The sequence below is a fragment of the Lagopus leucura genome, unplaced genomic scaffold (assembly GCF_019238085.1).
Source record: "Lagopus leucura isolate 7727_CA_CO unplaced genomic scaffold, USGS_WTPT01 Super-Scaffold_73, whole genome shotgun sequence".
NCBI classification, from domain to species: domain Eukaryota; kingdom Metazoa; phylum Chordata; class Aves; order Galliformes; family Phasianidae; genus Lagopus; species Lagopus leucura.
This window is the reverse complement of record NW_024962252.1, coordinates 46799780-46815443: the sequence shown is the minus strand read 5'-3', so window position 1 is coordinate 46815443 and position 15664 is coordinate 46799780. Positions and strand designations below refer to the sequence as shown.

The following is a 15664-nucleotide window of genomic DNA, read 5'->3' as shown; positions in this document are numbered from 1 at the left end:
GTTGCTTTCCTAAGGATTCATTTAGCTTGTTGCAGGAATCTCCACATTTTCAGTGTTCAAGGTTCTACACACAAGGAGCTACATGTATTGAATATAAGTTTCATCAGATAGTGAAACTATATGGCTGTCACAAATCGTTTCTCCAGAGTTAAAGCTATCTTAGCTCTCTGATGACAAGTCTATAGAGATTGAACATCATTTGAACAGACATTTCGAACTCAGAGCCACATGGTGCAGAGGTCTAACAACTGCTGCCTTCTTCCTCAAAGTCCTTTTTGATCTTTCAAAATCTGTTTGCCTTACCCTGAGAACACTGAGAATATGCCAGCTGGCCCAGCCCTGCTAAAAGTCTCCACTCCTCCATGTCAACAGTGATTCAGTCCTAGTCCTAAGCCCTGCAACCTGACATCTGCAGCCAAATTTGTTGACTTAGCTTACAGTATTTACCTCCCAATCCATTAGCTAAGTTTCCTCTGAAGTAATGAATGTTTGTTGTCATGACACCATCCACCTCTCCAGATTGATCCCAAATATTTTGGCTTGCAGTGTTCTGATTTTGCGGTATACAGGGACAAGAGGCATGGGGTCTTTCTTTACTTGTTTTTTCTTTTTTTTCCTTTTTTTTTGCAGGAAGCTATGGGCAGCCTTGTTCATACTATGTGAACTCAAAGTTTACATCAATTTCTTTAAGATATACTAACAACAACTACAGTACCCAATGATAAGAGTTGATACAGATTAATAGGCATTTCTGCCCTGTTTGAAGCCAACATTAGGATTTAAGAACACAGCTTTAAGTGATTTGAGATCATTTGGACAGGGAAAGAAAACCATTACCATCTGTAGTGTAATTAGTTCCACTGCTATATCTGATGCACAGTATGTACAGTACGGTACACCCTTCCTCAGTATTTAGCATAAGCTGCCAAGAGTATTTTGGATTCTTCAGACCCCAGTAATTTAGTCTTGCCAATGCTCTCATCTCTAAAACTTGTAGTAGGAGTGTTAGCTAATTACAAGAATGTGAAGAATTTCACAAAAATCTAAGAAAAGTCCATTATTTTCCAAGTGGTTTGCTTGGATTTCTATAGTCCTGGAGCCATATTTCTTTAGAACACGTACACTGACTGAAACAGATCTTTACTTCACATCAGACCAGGAGAGGGGCAGCTACCAGCAAGTGCAGCTGCATTCACTTTTATCCAGAGTCAAATGCATTCATAAGTGATTATTAAACTTCAAAACTTCCTTAAACCATGTACTTATTTTGAATAGCAGAACCTAGTGTACATGATTACTTTCTCCAGCGTAAAGCATCTAATTACAGTTTTCACCTAGTAGAAGATCAGTAACAAAGAGTATAATTAAGTTTTGGCAGTGGACTGTGCCACCTTATACAGCCAGCAGGTACAGGATTTGAAAGTGAATTTGTCATCATTGGGCAGTGTGCTCTCTACCACCTAGAAATCCAGAGTTTTGATACAGATTTGGATGCCCTGCAAAGCTAAGGCTTCCAGCACAGGGGGATGGGAAGAGACACAAAAAATTTCTTTTTCAAGCTGCAGATGGAGACTGGTTTGAAGTACGACTTTGACAGGGAGCAGTGAGGGCAGAGCCTCACGTGTGCTATGGACACAATCAAAGGCACTTCAGCTGCTTCCTGAATGGGGCAGATCATTCAGGAGCTTTGTGGGTGACTCAGTTTTCCATCCTACTGCATTTGTTGCATTTGAGCAGAGAAACTAAAAATAAAAAGGACTAAATCTGCAATAAACGGCAACAAATTTAACACGTGGTGGTGGAGAAGGAATATGATAATTTGCAATGGCATCCTTTAAATTCTGTTTCGAGGCTTCCATAATTATTCTGAGTTTGTCCATGGTCTCCATGGCAGCCTTTTCTGTAGGCTGGCGTGGTGACTCATGGCAGCTCAGTGAGGAACTCCTTCCCAAAGGAGCCTGAGTCATAGAATGCCAGACCTGGACTGGTTTCCTGTCATACAGAGGTTCCTGAGCTATGATGGAGACAAACCACACGTGACACACAAGCGACTTCAGTGTGGTGCTCCCAGACAGCTGGATGTGGCTGCAGGGTGTATGAGGTTGAGCAGGAGATGCTGCTGCTGCTGCCACTAGCAATGATGGTATCTAAACAAAAACATTTGGGAACTTCTAAGTCATTGGGTTCACATTCTGACCTTCAGTTCCTCAGAAGGGCAAAAACAGTTTTCCACAGCACAGCAGTAAAAGAGCTGAATTTGCCCCAGGATGGCTTCCTGACCTCATTAGTGGTATAGCTGTGGGCATGGTACTATAGCAGCTGCCCAGTCACCTTTGCCATAAAAGAAATCTCTCAGCGTGGCCACCCCAAGCACCCTCAGAGCGGTAGGATGGATAGTAGCTCATACGGTGTAGGGGAACTAGTAGGTCACAGCTTGAACTGATGATGGAGCATATGTTGAAGGGGTGGCCTACCCAGGGAGCACAGGCAAATTGTTTGCACCTGTGTTCCCCACCTGACCAGAAGGGGTGGACCCAGGATGGAGCTGCCCTCTGCTCATATAAGAATCAGCCACGGAAAGGAGACTATGGATTGGAGTGAGGCTGTTTCTAAGGAGGGGTGCTGCATAGTTAGAGAGCCCTTTCATCAGGTGGGTAAGGTCCATTTTTCTTTCTGTCATGCCTATCAGCCTACTTGTGAGTACTTTGCCTGGTATTGCTAAGAATGCATCAGAAATGATTTTGCTTCTTTGTGAGCAGAGCATACTGGCACGCGGGCATTTTTAATCTTGAGGTTTGTTATAGAGCTTGGAAGAAGGGAGGCCAGAAAAGACTACTTTCATCCCAGTTGCGAGCCCTGATCAAAATGCCACTGATTTAGGCTTTTTTTGCTCTTCCTTTTTGTCTCCTGGCTTTCATTTTCCAGAAAAATGAGAAGTGTGCTCCTATGCAGCAGGGTAGCTCCTTCTACCCTGGTTTATAACTGTGTATTTTAAAGGATGATCTTGTACTTCAACTCTCATAAGGCTAAGGATGGTCAGAAACTCAGGCCACCCACTCTCAGAACGAGGCCAAGCAGGCCTGGCAGGTGCTGCTACTAAGCAGCTGCAGTGTGCTGTATGGGAGTAGTTCAGAGCACAACGGATGTTCTGAGGGAATGTTTGCCAGAGCAGGCCCACATCACAGCAGAGAGGTATTGCTTTGTTTTCTGTTAAACACAGTGGACAGCCTGAGCAAGAAATGGGTCAGGCACTAGTAAACTGAGTTATCTCCTAGCTATGGAGGAGGAAGCAGCCAGCCCTGACAGCACAGCTCCAGGTGCGTTGTGTCACCAGGAAAACATTTCTGAGTTGTTCTCTTCTCTACTGCCCCACCACCCTAAAATGTCAGGCAAGTAAGTCAGAACATAAGAAAAGTGACAAGAATCTCTAGCAAGGCCACATCCCACACTCCTCTCAGCAACCACCCTTACTCAATGACCCTCAGCTTTCATAGCCTCTCACCCTCCCTTCCAAAATCTTCCCTAGGTCAAACCAACAGTCAGTTGTTCCTTAAGGCATAACCTGCTCTATCCTTATCCAGGAGTAAGGCCACCCATGCCTCTTAACTTTACTTTGCTTTCTGAAGGTGTTAACATCTGTCATCTGCTTTCACATAATGTAAAATGTAATAATAAAATTAAGAGTATTTCCTCCCTAGAGGAGGTAAAGCTATCTCCCAAACTTACTGATTCATTGGTGTACTTCATTGTGAGTCCCTTCTGTTGAAACTCTATTCTGTGTCAATCTGAATCAAATATGACCTTGATGAGACTTATATGGAACTTTTTACCAGCTCTTGCCTGGAAACAGGAATGATGGTCACTAATTATTCCAGCTTAGGCGAGTTAGAAAAAGCTTACTTTCAGCCTCTTTGTCCTAACCATACCTTAACAGTAGAATTATTCTCACTATTGCATATTTTTGTCATCTTCTCTTAATCTCCCTCTTCTATTAGAGGCCAGCCAATATAGTTCTTTCTCCACAGGCAGGCTTAGCTAATACAGTACCTTTACTGGTAACTTTTATCACTTATAAAAAGAAGCTGCTAGGATAATTCACTGTCTTCCTAAAGGAGCAATTCATTGCAGTTCTTAATGCTTTCAACCTCCAATAATGAATCTAACATTTCAGTTAGGAGGGAAGACATCTTCAACTTAAAAAGATTTAAAGCACTTTCTTGATCCCAGAACAAACAAAATAGATTGTTATATACCTATACTACTATTCAATTAGTCACTAGCATTTGGCATAAAAAGAGTCACAAACAGTATACATCATCTGATGTTTTTATTGATCACAGGTGCAGTGTTACAAAGATGTTATACTGAATAATGCTGTCACAGTCATGTTTTAAAGTGAGGTTGCTACAACGCATTTAAATTTCACACAGTGAAACTACTTAGGAAAAAAAATCATGCTTATAACAGAAGATCAAAGAAATACATTTAGTTAAAGCAAAAAAAAAAAAAAATAAAGTCCCAGGATGTCTGCCCTCTTAAACTGAAGCTAATAGAACAGCTTTCTGTTGATTTCAGCAGGCTTTGAATCCAGCCTCCAACTTGCCCTGACCAAGCCAGAAGGTAAAATACCTCGCTGATCTGTTGCAGGGTCTTCAGTCCTTTAACAGACTTGTGCGTGATGTATTTTCTTTTAAAATGAGACAAACATGATGTATAATTCACTATGCCATACTTAATACATAGCAGAGCCAATTTTGGCTCGTTGGCTTCAGAGGGAGTGGGAGAATTACAAAGGTGATAGCATGGAGACTAGGAAAGGAGGGAGTTACTACACTCCTGAGTGCCTGTAGCAGCTGTTCGTGTGGTCTGAGCTTCCAGGAAAGCTCATTATTTGCTTCTGCTGGATTTGCATCTGGCAGTGTCTGCATTCAAGACAGGTAACTTATGTGAGCTGGAATTTGGATGATATAGCAAAAAGGAAACAGCTAAAAATGTGTTGAGAATGTGGCTATTTGCTGCCAATTAGCAGCCTGTGGGCACTGACTTGTTTTTATGGGAAGTCATCACTTTACCATTCTGCCATCAATTTTTGTGTGAAATTATCTTGGAGAAAAAAAAAAAAAAAAAGGGGGGGTAGATTTCAAAACCATAACAGACTAAATGATACACCAAATCTAAAAAGGCATAAATACAAGTTTAATTTGAAGCAATTTATTTCTGAGAGCTCAGGGATCTTTCTGAATTTCAGGGGGAGATGATTGCTCCTGCCCACTCTGAGGATGCATGTAAAACATGCAGAATATGTATCAAACTCTTCTTCGGTGTTGGAGGCACTAGAGGGCAGCAACGCACCAGCATACCTTTGCTAACAGAACTCAGCCAAGTTTATTCCTTGCTGGGTACCAGTCTTATTGCTTACCTCAATATAGGTCCTTGTATCACAATGCTGTGTTATTACGTGAGACCCAAAACTCAGTATATAACTCACGCTTCAAGGAAATATGTTGCTTTTTTGTATTTCAATGGTCAATAAAGCAGTTATTTCTTAAAACTTGAAAATATTTGCTCATTAGAATATTGACCACATTGATCACAACTTGTGCTTTATAAAACTCTCCCTCTCCAGTGCATGTAAAAGATAGTTTTGTTTTTGTCTCAGACTGCAATGATCAAATATTGACAGCATTTAATAATGGTCATTGTTCTACCATATTCAAGGGTGAACAACAGGAGCTGCCACCCTGTGTTATATACATAGTCCATCAGGAGTCCCTGAGATACAAATATGGCTCCCACTTTCCTCCCCACTGCATTTTGGTCAAGAGTTCTCAATAAATGTTCCAGCTTATTTAAAAAAAAAAAAAATCATCAATTAAAAATTCTATTTACATATCTGTTGTAAAATGGACAAAAATTACATAGGAAAAATCAGACAGTTTCAAAAGTTGGTAAATATGTTTTTAACTGTAAAATGTCAGATACTGGCTGTTTTCTGTCTTGATAGAAGCTGAGTCCTGTAAGTAATTCTACATCTCTGATCCGAGCTATGTGAAACTTCATTCTCTCTTCAACCCACAGCGACTCAGACCTCCCATCCTAATGGGAAAGAAGAGGAAAAGAATTTGTGAAATGTTCTTTTTTCTGATATAGATTTAAATAATTAGTAAAAGATATTTTCATTTTTTTTATGATGACAGACAAAGCAGTAACTGGCAGCAAACAAATAGAAAGCACTGGATTCTACAAATAATAAGCTTGTACAAATTTAGTACTTGCTGTTACTTCCTCAAGTGTACAGAACCTGCAGCTGCATCAGTGGAAGCTGGTGATAATGAGGAGTGGCAGGGAAGGTCCAACATCTATTCAGCATTTCTGTGATAAAGCTACTGCTGGGAACTTTGCTTTAAGTGAGCAGTTACTTGTGTACATCCTCCCTGTAGGATAGCACTTCACATGCTTTGTTCTGGTTTATAAGGAGCATAGCTATGTTCGTTCCCATCATAATGCCCAAGTACTTGAAATAGAAGCAATCAGTGCTCTTCAAGAAATTGTCTTCTCCTTTAGGGTATACACTTGATCTAACACTGGATCTCTTTTGTGGATGACTCATCCTCTCCTAGAAGTTCATCACGTTTCTCAAATGATATGACTGGATATTGCTGCTATTGAAAACTATGCATGCATCACACTGATTCTCTCAACATACTCCTCTGATTCTACTCAGCTATCTGTAAGTCTTTGAACAGGAAACTTTCCCCATTTAAGCATATGTACACATTTTAATGTAATTCTGTTTACAAAAATATTGTATTCCCTCTCAAGAAGATTGACAAACTGTAGAGTTTTTACAGCCTTTAATTAGCTGGCCACTGATACTCAAGCAGAATGAGCTCAAGCCTGGCTTTATGGAGACTGAATAGACTACTTACTGCACAGCTTTCACTATTGTCTTCTCTGTGAGGTACAATGAAAGATAAGGCATCTAGAGGTCCTTCACACTTCAAAGGAGTTTCAGAAGTATTTTTACAAGTAGTCAGCACGATGAAGAAATGAGTAGGAATGGGAACTTCTGAGTTACCAGGGTGTCTGAAACACAGAATATATTCCTGTATATCAGTAAGTTAATTCCTGTACGAAGAGCAAATAGCAGTAACCAGCTGTACTGTGGTACACTGTTTTTTAGCAACCCATGTAGTTAGTCTGAAGAAAGCTTGGATCTGGAGGTAAAATTAATCTGTAATCAAAGTTGATATCATATTTTGGATTAATGTTTTGCATATCGAGTTCAGCTTGTAGGCCCAAAATGGTGAGGTGTGACAAAGAACTGACTTTAAAAGGTGCAAGAATTTATCACCTATCTGTTGTCTTGAACCATTTTTTCCATCTGGGAGTAACTAGTACACTTGTGCTGACAACTCAGTAATAGAACACCACCAGATATACAGACTCATTAATATAAGCCACAATACCATGGGTAAGCCCCTGCTTCATCCAGTTCTAGAGGCAGTGTTTCAGGATGACACACTTCTAGTACATGCTTATTCTTTCTGCTTTTTGTTTGCTTCTCAGCTTTACACAGCTCAATTGATTTAGGTCCATTTGACTGCTTCTCTCTGAACTGGTAAGACCTGCCAAGGATCAGTCTCAGCAAGATGCTTTCCTTGCTAACAAGGATCAAAATTACTTTGTGACTACTAATGGAGAAAAGAAGCAAAGGATTACAATGGGAAAGCAGCTCACCTTTTCACCTTTTCTGGGGTATCGTAGATCCCATCAGAGTTGTAATCAAACACAGGACCACTTACTACATTGACACCATTTCTGTCTGCAGCATACCCAGGCAGCAGGGACTGATGGAAGTAGTTCCATAACACTAGAATACAGTAATGGAAATGGGATACATCATCTCCGAGATAGGAGTTATTAATAGAACTGTGCTGTTCCCAGTAGAGTACTGATGGGCATGGTAAGCTAGGAAAATAGTGTACTATACATAATATATTATCCTAGGAAAATACAGGTCTTCATAGTTTTAATCTACCTGAGCAGCAGCATGCACAGCAAAATCTCCTGGCATTCTGGTTTCACAGTCACCCTAACCACAAACCTGACTGAACATAGTGACACTGCTCCCTTATGGCCTTGGGTTTCTTTCATGGAAACCGAGGTATGAAGAAGCTAAAAAGGGAAGATGAGAGAAAACCATGACTGTATCTTGCCTCATTATCAAGGTTTGAATGGCTGGCATATATGCCTGCATCTCCATTTCATGAAAATTTCAATTTATATGTACCTGAAGCCTCTTCTTACCTCTTTCATTTTAATTATCTTTAAGAGGAAATGACTGCTTTTTTTTTTTTTTTTTTTTTTTTTTTTTTCTCCAGAGGAAGTGCCATGCTTCTTTACATTAAGAATATGCTTAACCTCCCTCAGCCAACCATCTCATGCTTAATTTCACCCAGGAAAGCCCATATCTTATATTAGAAATCTGATTATTTTCCTATTTTCTCAGTTTTAGAGACTCTTAATTTCTGCCTGGAAACTCATCTGACTTTGAGAGACGTTCCTAAAACAGAAATGAATTTAACTTACTGTCATATGTGGCCTTCCAGTACTTGAAGGGAGCATATAAAGAGGAAGGGGAATGGCTATTTATGAGGGTGGGTAGTGATAGGACAAGGTGGAATGGTCTTAAACTGAGACAGGGGAGAATTAGGTTAGATATTAGGAGGAAGTTTTTCCACACAGAGGGTGGTGATGCACTAGAGCAGGTTACCCACGGAGGTTGTGGATGCCCCATCCCTGGAGGCATTCAAGGCCAGGCTGGATGTGGCTCTGGGCAGCCTGGTTGAGTGGTTGGCAGCCCTACACATAGCAGGAGGATTGAAACTAGATGATCATTGTGGTCCTTTTCAACCCAGACCACTCTATGATGATGATTCTATGACATAACTGGCATTTGGGTTATCTAGAAGATACTGTATAAGACCTTGTTTAGGTAGGTAGGGAAATGCAAATAAAAATGTCAGTCATAAAATAAAGACATCTATGCCACACCAGTGTGTAATTAGCCATAAGCTAATAATGCTGGGCCTTTTTCATAAGGATCATAAGACCTACTTCAGGAAGTTTTCACTGATGTAAGAAATTCAGGGTCTGGGAAGGTCTTATTTCACAGACACAGCTAAATTGAAATTGTTTGTGGTGTTTGGAAGTAAGTAAAAAGACTGCAGCCTTACACTCAAATACACATATAAAGAAAATACCTTTAAATGCAGGATACATTGGCACAATGTTGCTGGTGAGCAAGGCATCATAATGAGATTTCTTTGCATCTGTCATAAAATCTAAAACCAAAAAGCACAAAAATACAAGATTAAAGATCAATGCTATGATGTTAAGGTGGAGCTGACCTAAACTCACTTTTCAAAGTTGATGTGTAAATACTAACTGCAGCATATGCTGATCAGGTCCAAAATAAAATAATCTCATCAGCAGCAACAGTAATTGCACTTGGAAGGTATAAAGTGTCCACATTATTTTAGTATTTTAAAATATCCAAACAGACTTTTGAGCAGTGGGGAAGGGAATAAAATTCACTTCCTGAGGCATGAGAATAGCTTTCTTTGAGCTTTGCAAACAGCACTTTGCATGGATGTTAAAATAACCTTCACTCAATGCTTTAGCAGTAAAACCAGTGTAAAATGCTTCCAGATCAGACCAGCACCAGTTTACATGCAATATAACCTCTGTAAAAAGCTAACTATATTTTAAAATACGTTTTTGAGAATCAGACCTGCACTCTTTACATCAAATACTGAGTCCCTTTACCAAAAGTCACGTATGCACACAATGGTAAATTTCACACATAAAATAAACTTAAATCAAGACATTTTTACATTTACAGACAAATGTTTCTATTTTACTTTGGGTAGCTCCAACTAATGGAGGTCATGCAAAATGAATTTGCAGTTTATTAGTTTGCCAGACTTGACTCAAGGTTTACACATTTCTTCCAGTTTCTTCTATGAGATGCCACATTAGAAACCAGACAAGTTGAAAAGCTTTCAGGAAAAACTAAATGACCTTGGACTACTCAACAACTGCTGATGCATGTGCAATGTTTTCCTTTCTCATATGCTAAAAAGAACCATAATAATTCAGCAACTACTGCTTCAAGTTCTTAATCAGAAATATCTATAAAAGAAGATATTACTGCATTACAAACTACTTAAGTCACATGTGGTGTACAAAGAAAGCAATGTATTTACTTGGAGGAGAAAGAAATCCATAAGTTAGTCGAGGATGATTGTTGTAAAATGAACATGTCTGGTTATGATTAGAAGGAATACGAAGATCCTTGTGTAAACAGCTGGAAATATCTTCTGCAGTAGAATTCCAATTGTCCTATTGAACAAGAAGAAAGTATCACTAGAAAATTAAAATAGCTGACTTGCAATATTTTGTTCAATGTAGGGGACTGCAGAATTCTAAATATTTACCCATGGCTGCTTTCAGTGGTGCAAGGAGGCTTAAGATTCAAATGTTGTCCCTATTTTGCCAAGGAAAAACAAGCCCTCTCATTTGCTGCACATGTTTTGTAAATAAAATAAGCAGAACTGCAGTATTTCAGTTAAGAATAATATCCCCTTTCAAAGGAAGACTGGGAGGTCCCTACTAAAGCTAACTTGATCTTGTCTGAATGCATACACTTAGGCTAAGAGTCAGAGGCAGCCATCTCTCTCCAATGGGCCACTTGTTACAATAACTGTTTGCTTTGAGCCACCGACCTCTCAAGAAACTCAGGATAAAGCAAACCTTGACAGAGCTTAGTTTGGTTTACTTATAATGGCCATTATTTAAAACCTGTACAGCCCAGATAATCAAACTAAAAAGCATCTTCTACAGTCCTAATTTCACTTCAAGCATGCCTTGGCTTCTAAATTTTCTACAAACTGGAAAACCAATCTGAAAAACTTTAATTCTTAACATCAACAATCTGCATGAACATCTTAGCACATGGTTCAGGACAGCAAAGTCTAGATTAATCAACAACTTCTTTAAACTCAATCAGAATGATCTTCTGAGGGAAGGATTCAATCAAGGCATCAGTGGTTACAGATAGCTCAGAGATTATCTTTTCAAAAGGGTCCTACATTATTATGTACACTGCTTTATCTGGCAGACTGCTATAGCAGACCTACATTGCCAAGCAGTGGAGTAAATGCAGATTCACAGGATCTCTCAGTCTCTGTGGCAATGGTCTCCTCACTTCCTGGTGGATCTGTTCCCTCCAGAGGCAAAAGCTTATGCCAAGAAGAAGGAAGGAGTCAAAGCCAACTCTTATTTCAAAAAGTGTTTGGGAATAGCTGTCGTTCAATCTTTTTAGCTTTCAATGTTGTTTCTAACATTTCTTCAGATACTTACATTTTTGTTAATGGTGTATGAACTCCACAGTGACATCTTGTAGTCCTTGCTGTATCCGTTTACATAGCGGTAATGGTAAAGGAGGCAGTAATTATGTTTCTTCTGCAGAACCCTGGGCCGTCCGTAGGGCAAAGTGAGTGTCTCTATCTTCTTAACTGGAGTAGATTTAATGCTAGTTACATTTCAATTGATAATGGTTGTTGAGAACCTTACTCTTTTATACACCTAAAATTGCCCTGATTTCTACTTGCTAAATAGAGAAATCGTAGTAATAAAACAAAAAACAAAAAATTCTATTCTTGTATCAAAGGTGTAGTTTCTATAAGGCAAGAAATTAACTGACAATACCAATATAAAGAAATATGCCAACATACATAACTCAAATGTACAATGTTCAGTTTTACAGTGTATTTAAAACAACACATTTTGACATTTTAAAATAGTAGATGGATATAAAATGCAAATTTTAGTCATAGTTGATTTTGTGCTTTGATATAAATACACATGTGGGATCTGCTTTTACTTAACATTTAGCTGAGAAATAAACTAATTGTGGCGATTTCAAATCTGCTGAAGGGGCTGTTTTAGTTTAAAGCACAAAGCAATTTGAAGAAATGACATTTATGGCTCTACATTTCATTGGCCTTTCAATGATACAGTGAAATAACAGTTAAATTTTCAGATGCATGAGGACTAAAATGGAGCTGTAGGAAAGAAGGGGACAGACTCTTTAGCAGGGGCTGTTGTGATAAGACAAGAGGAAATGGTTTCAAACTAAAGGAGTGGAAATTTAAATTGGATATAAGGTAGAAGTTTTTTACAATAAGAGTAGTGGGGCACTGGAACAGGTTGCCCAGAGAGACGGTGGATACCCTGGCCCCAGAGACACTGAGTGTCAGGCTGGATTGGACTCTGAGCAACCTGATCTAGCTGCAGGTATTCCTGTTCATTTCAGGGGGGTTGGACCAAATGACCTTAAAAGGTTCCTTCCAACTGTAAGGATTCTATGACTTTATAATGACTGTGATGGTCATGAAACCATTTCCCTCTCCCCCTTTCTCAGATCACACTTTTCTACAGTGTTTGCATACAAAAAAAAAAAAAAAAAAAAAAAAGAAGCATCTCTAAGATGCTAAGATCTCTAAGGGTTTCTGCCAGATCCTTGCCTAGGGCAATGCCTGTTTATGTCCATTCACCAACTGCCACATCCAACAGAGCAGTGAAGACTTTTCTTTAAAACGGTAACAGAAACAATGTATGTGGGATCAAAAGAGGGGATAGTCATTAGAAAGAAGCTAAACAGAAAAGCAGAGTTAGCAACATAAATACTTTACAGTGTATTTTTTCTTAAGATTCTTAAAATAATAGTGAAAAAAAAAAGTAACAGAATAGAATCGTAAGAAACATGCTCCTGCATTCACCTAATGCAGTCCAAAAACATCAAAAAAGGTTCTGAATTTTTGAAGATAAACATTAATTTCATCAAAAGATTGAATATTTATTTAGGTAGAAACAACCAAAAAAATAATATTTTCAAGTCTCCAGTTCTCTAGTGTAAAATAAAAACTAAGAAAAATTCAAAATAATAAAAAATATTGCTTCACTGTTGAATATGCAAATGTTTTTGATTCTTAAATGTATGGAATTATAAAGAAGGGGGCCAAAGCTTCAGGTATATTTACCATTAAGTAGGTTACTGCCATCCACAAATCTTCAAGGCAATTGTTTTAAATGAGGAATTCAATTCCAAATTTAAAAAACAAAAAAATGAAGTCAAGTTCATGACATTTATTTCCCTACCCATCATGGAAAAGACAAACATTTTAGGCTTGACTGTTTGTTCTCTTTTTCCATAAAACTTAAAAAAGCAGTAGTTAATTGCTCTTATATGGCTGTCAAGTTATAACAATGTCAGAATATGCAGAGGTAATCAATAAACTGAATACTTTCAAGGAGTATGGAGGCTGGCTGATAGACACGGTGTTGTTAGAGATGGAAGAAATGTATGTAATAAGTGCAGGATTCATATGACTTAAAAGCAAATTACTTATACTAAGATCAGCGGTAACCTAGGATAAGCCAAGCTAAAATCCTGGTGTTTCAGAAGTGTAGGTTTAGAACCTTTGGTTAATTTTTTACAAAATGGGTTCTAAAACATATTACATGCCTGGCATATTTCTCCAAAGCCATATTCAGCAGGGCACTCAGGCTTCTACCTACATATTCATAGTTTGTTTCAGATAAACTACTTACACGCTATGAATAAAGCACCTGCTGCTGTATGCTCCTAATTGGATTTTATTTCACTGCTCTTATGCATGTTGCAATACCAATGACTGATTTTTTAAAAGTCTCTGGGACACACTTTAACAAGATGCCCTGCTGTCAATGGAAAATGCTCAAGAAAACTATTCACTTTTTGTGCCAGGACAAACTACGCAAGTCAACAGAAGCCCTAAATTAGTCCTGAATAAGCATCAAGCACTGGATCCTGCCTGTAGCTGACATAAATCCAATTCTTAACAGTGAGCTACAGCAGGTTCTCAACAAATACAGAGATTATTTGCTTAAGAAACAAGGTTCCATGAGCAAACACCTAGCAAGGTTTCTATCAACTTATTTTCCTTTCCGACCATCTAACTGCTATGACTCCATTTATTAAGGTATTAGCATGAAGGGCTAGATTCCAACTTGTTTTCCATTATTTAATTAACGTGTTTTGCTTTACAAGTTATAAATACATATATGGCCTTGCAAACTGCAGCTCAAACTTGGCACAAGTGCGCCCACAGAACTGAAATACAGTATTAGCACAGCAAAAAATGATTTAAAACCACGTGATAACCAGATCATGTAAAATATTCTGTACTTCTTTAGATGTTGCCAACATGACATCAATATTTACAGGGATTACTTATCACATAGTTATCCATTCACCACTTTTGCTTCTCATTCTGAAGGGCTCATTATTTCAGTGTTGGAAAGTTCAAATATTTCAGATAATAACATGCACCATGAAGACACATATACACAGCTACACATGTACTCCAGAACAGTTCAGTAGGATAGTATCTGAATCCTACATATACATGACAGAGTTGTAACCCCAAAGAGTAATTCAAAGAATTTTTAACTACATACTTGATATTTGTTCAGAAGTTTAGATATCAAATATTTTACATTTTTAATTATCCTCGCCTTTATATTTTCATTCTCTTTTACAAGCTAAATGTCTTACCTTCTGTTTCAGTAAGATTTAAACGCTGATGAAAATCTCTTACTGGCAAGCCCTGTAATTATAAAGCAAAAACATTGATTTTTTTACTATGTGTTTCACAAAGCAATTTATATTCCACTACTTACAATAATAAATGTAACACATCTGACTTGCAAGTTAACCCTGTACAAAACTCACAGACAGGTACAGCAGAGGAGCTACGGAGAACTGCAGAAACACACTGTTTTTGCCACAAGTGTATCAACATCTTTGAAAATCAATCCCAAGCATACAACATAGTCACAGAAAGGAAATTTCAACATAGTAAAGTGAACCAAGTAATAACTAAATGCTTTTCCCATCAAAGTTTGCTTCTGCAGTGTTTTCCACACTCTTTAGAGCTGAATGTTGCTTTACTTAGGAAACCTCAAAAAATGAACATGCAAATATAGGCTCTCTAACTCCAGGCAAGACATGATTTTGAGACCGGATTAAAAAAAAAAAAAAAAAAAAAAAAAACAAAACAGGAAGCAAAACTACGAGATAAATATTTATACTAGAGAATCCAGAGTCTCACTCTGAATACAACAGAGACAAATGCCTCGATGACTTCAACCATTTCGGTACGTACTGCTATCCTGCAGGAGCAGCCAAGGCTCACTGGAAAGGTTCTTTGTCCCACAAAAGAGCATTCAGAAGGATGGCTTGTTTCTTTGGGATGGTGAGGGGTGTAAACAGGATTCCTTAAGAGATTATTTAGGCATCCATGGGTTCCATTGTTTGGGGCTGGCTTCAAATCAAGCAAGTCTATGAAAGAATTCAAGTCACAGGACAAAACACACTATAATACATTGCTGCTTGTGTTGTGATAGCAATTATGGTTGATTACAAGATAATAATGAAATAATCCTGCACTGCTTGCTATTCAGAACAACTGAAAGGAAAAACAATGTAAGCACTTTAAAAGACAATATATATATATTCTCAGGTAGGGCTCAGGATGGAATTAGTCTGCTTGCA

General features: G+C 38.4%; 1 protein-coding gene across 1 annotated transcript in view; it reads right to left on the bottom strand.

Annotated features, from left to right (window-relative positions):
- Positions 1–4310: 4310 nt before the first annotated feature.
- ENPP1 (ectonucleotide pyrophosphatase/phosphodiesterase 1) overlaps positions 4311–15664 on the bottom strand; it is a 52564-nt gene continuing 41210 nt past the window's right edge. The window contains exons 18-25 of the mRNA XM_042879117.1: positions 15276–15451; positions 14666–14717; positions 11428–11582; positions 10272–10407; positions 9267–9347; positions 7741–7873; positions 6930–7086; positions 4311–6096 (exon numbers count right to left, since the gene is read on the bottom strand). Coding sequence (XP_042735051.1) covers positions 5929–6096; positions 6930–7086; positions 7741–7873; positions 9267–9347; positions 10272–10407; positions 11428–11582; positions 14666–14717; positions 15276–15451 — 1058 coding nt within the window. The 3' untranslated portion in view covers positions 4311–5928. The remainder of the gene's footprint in view (positions 6097–6929; positions 7087–7740; positions 7874–9266; positions 9348–10271; positions 10408–11427; positions 11583–14665; positions 14718–15275; positions 15452–15664) is intronic.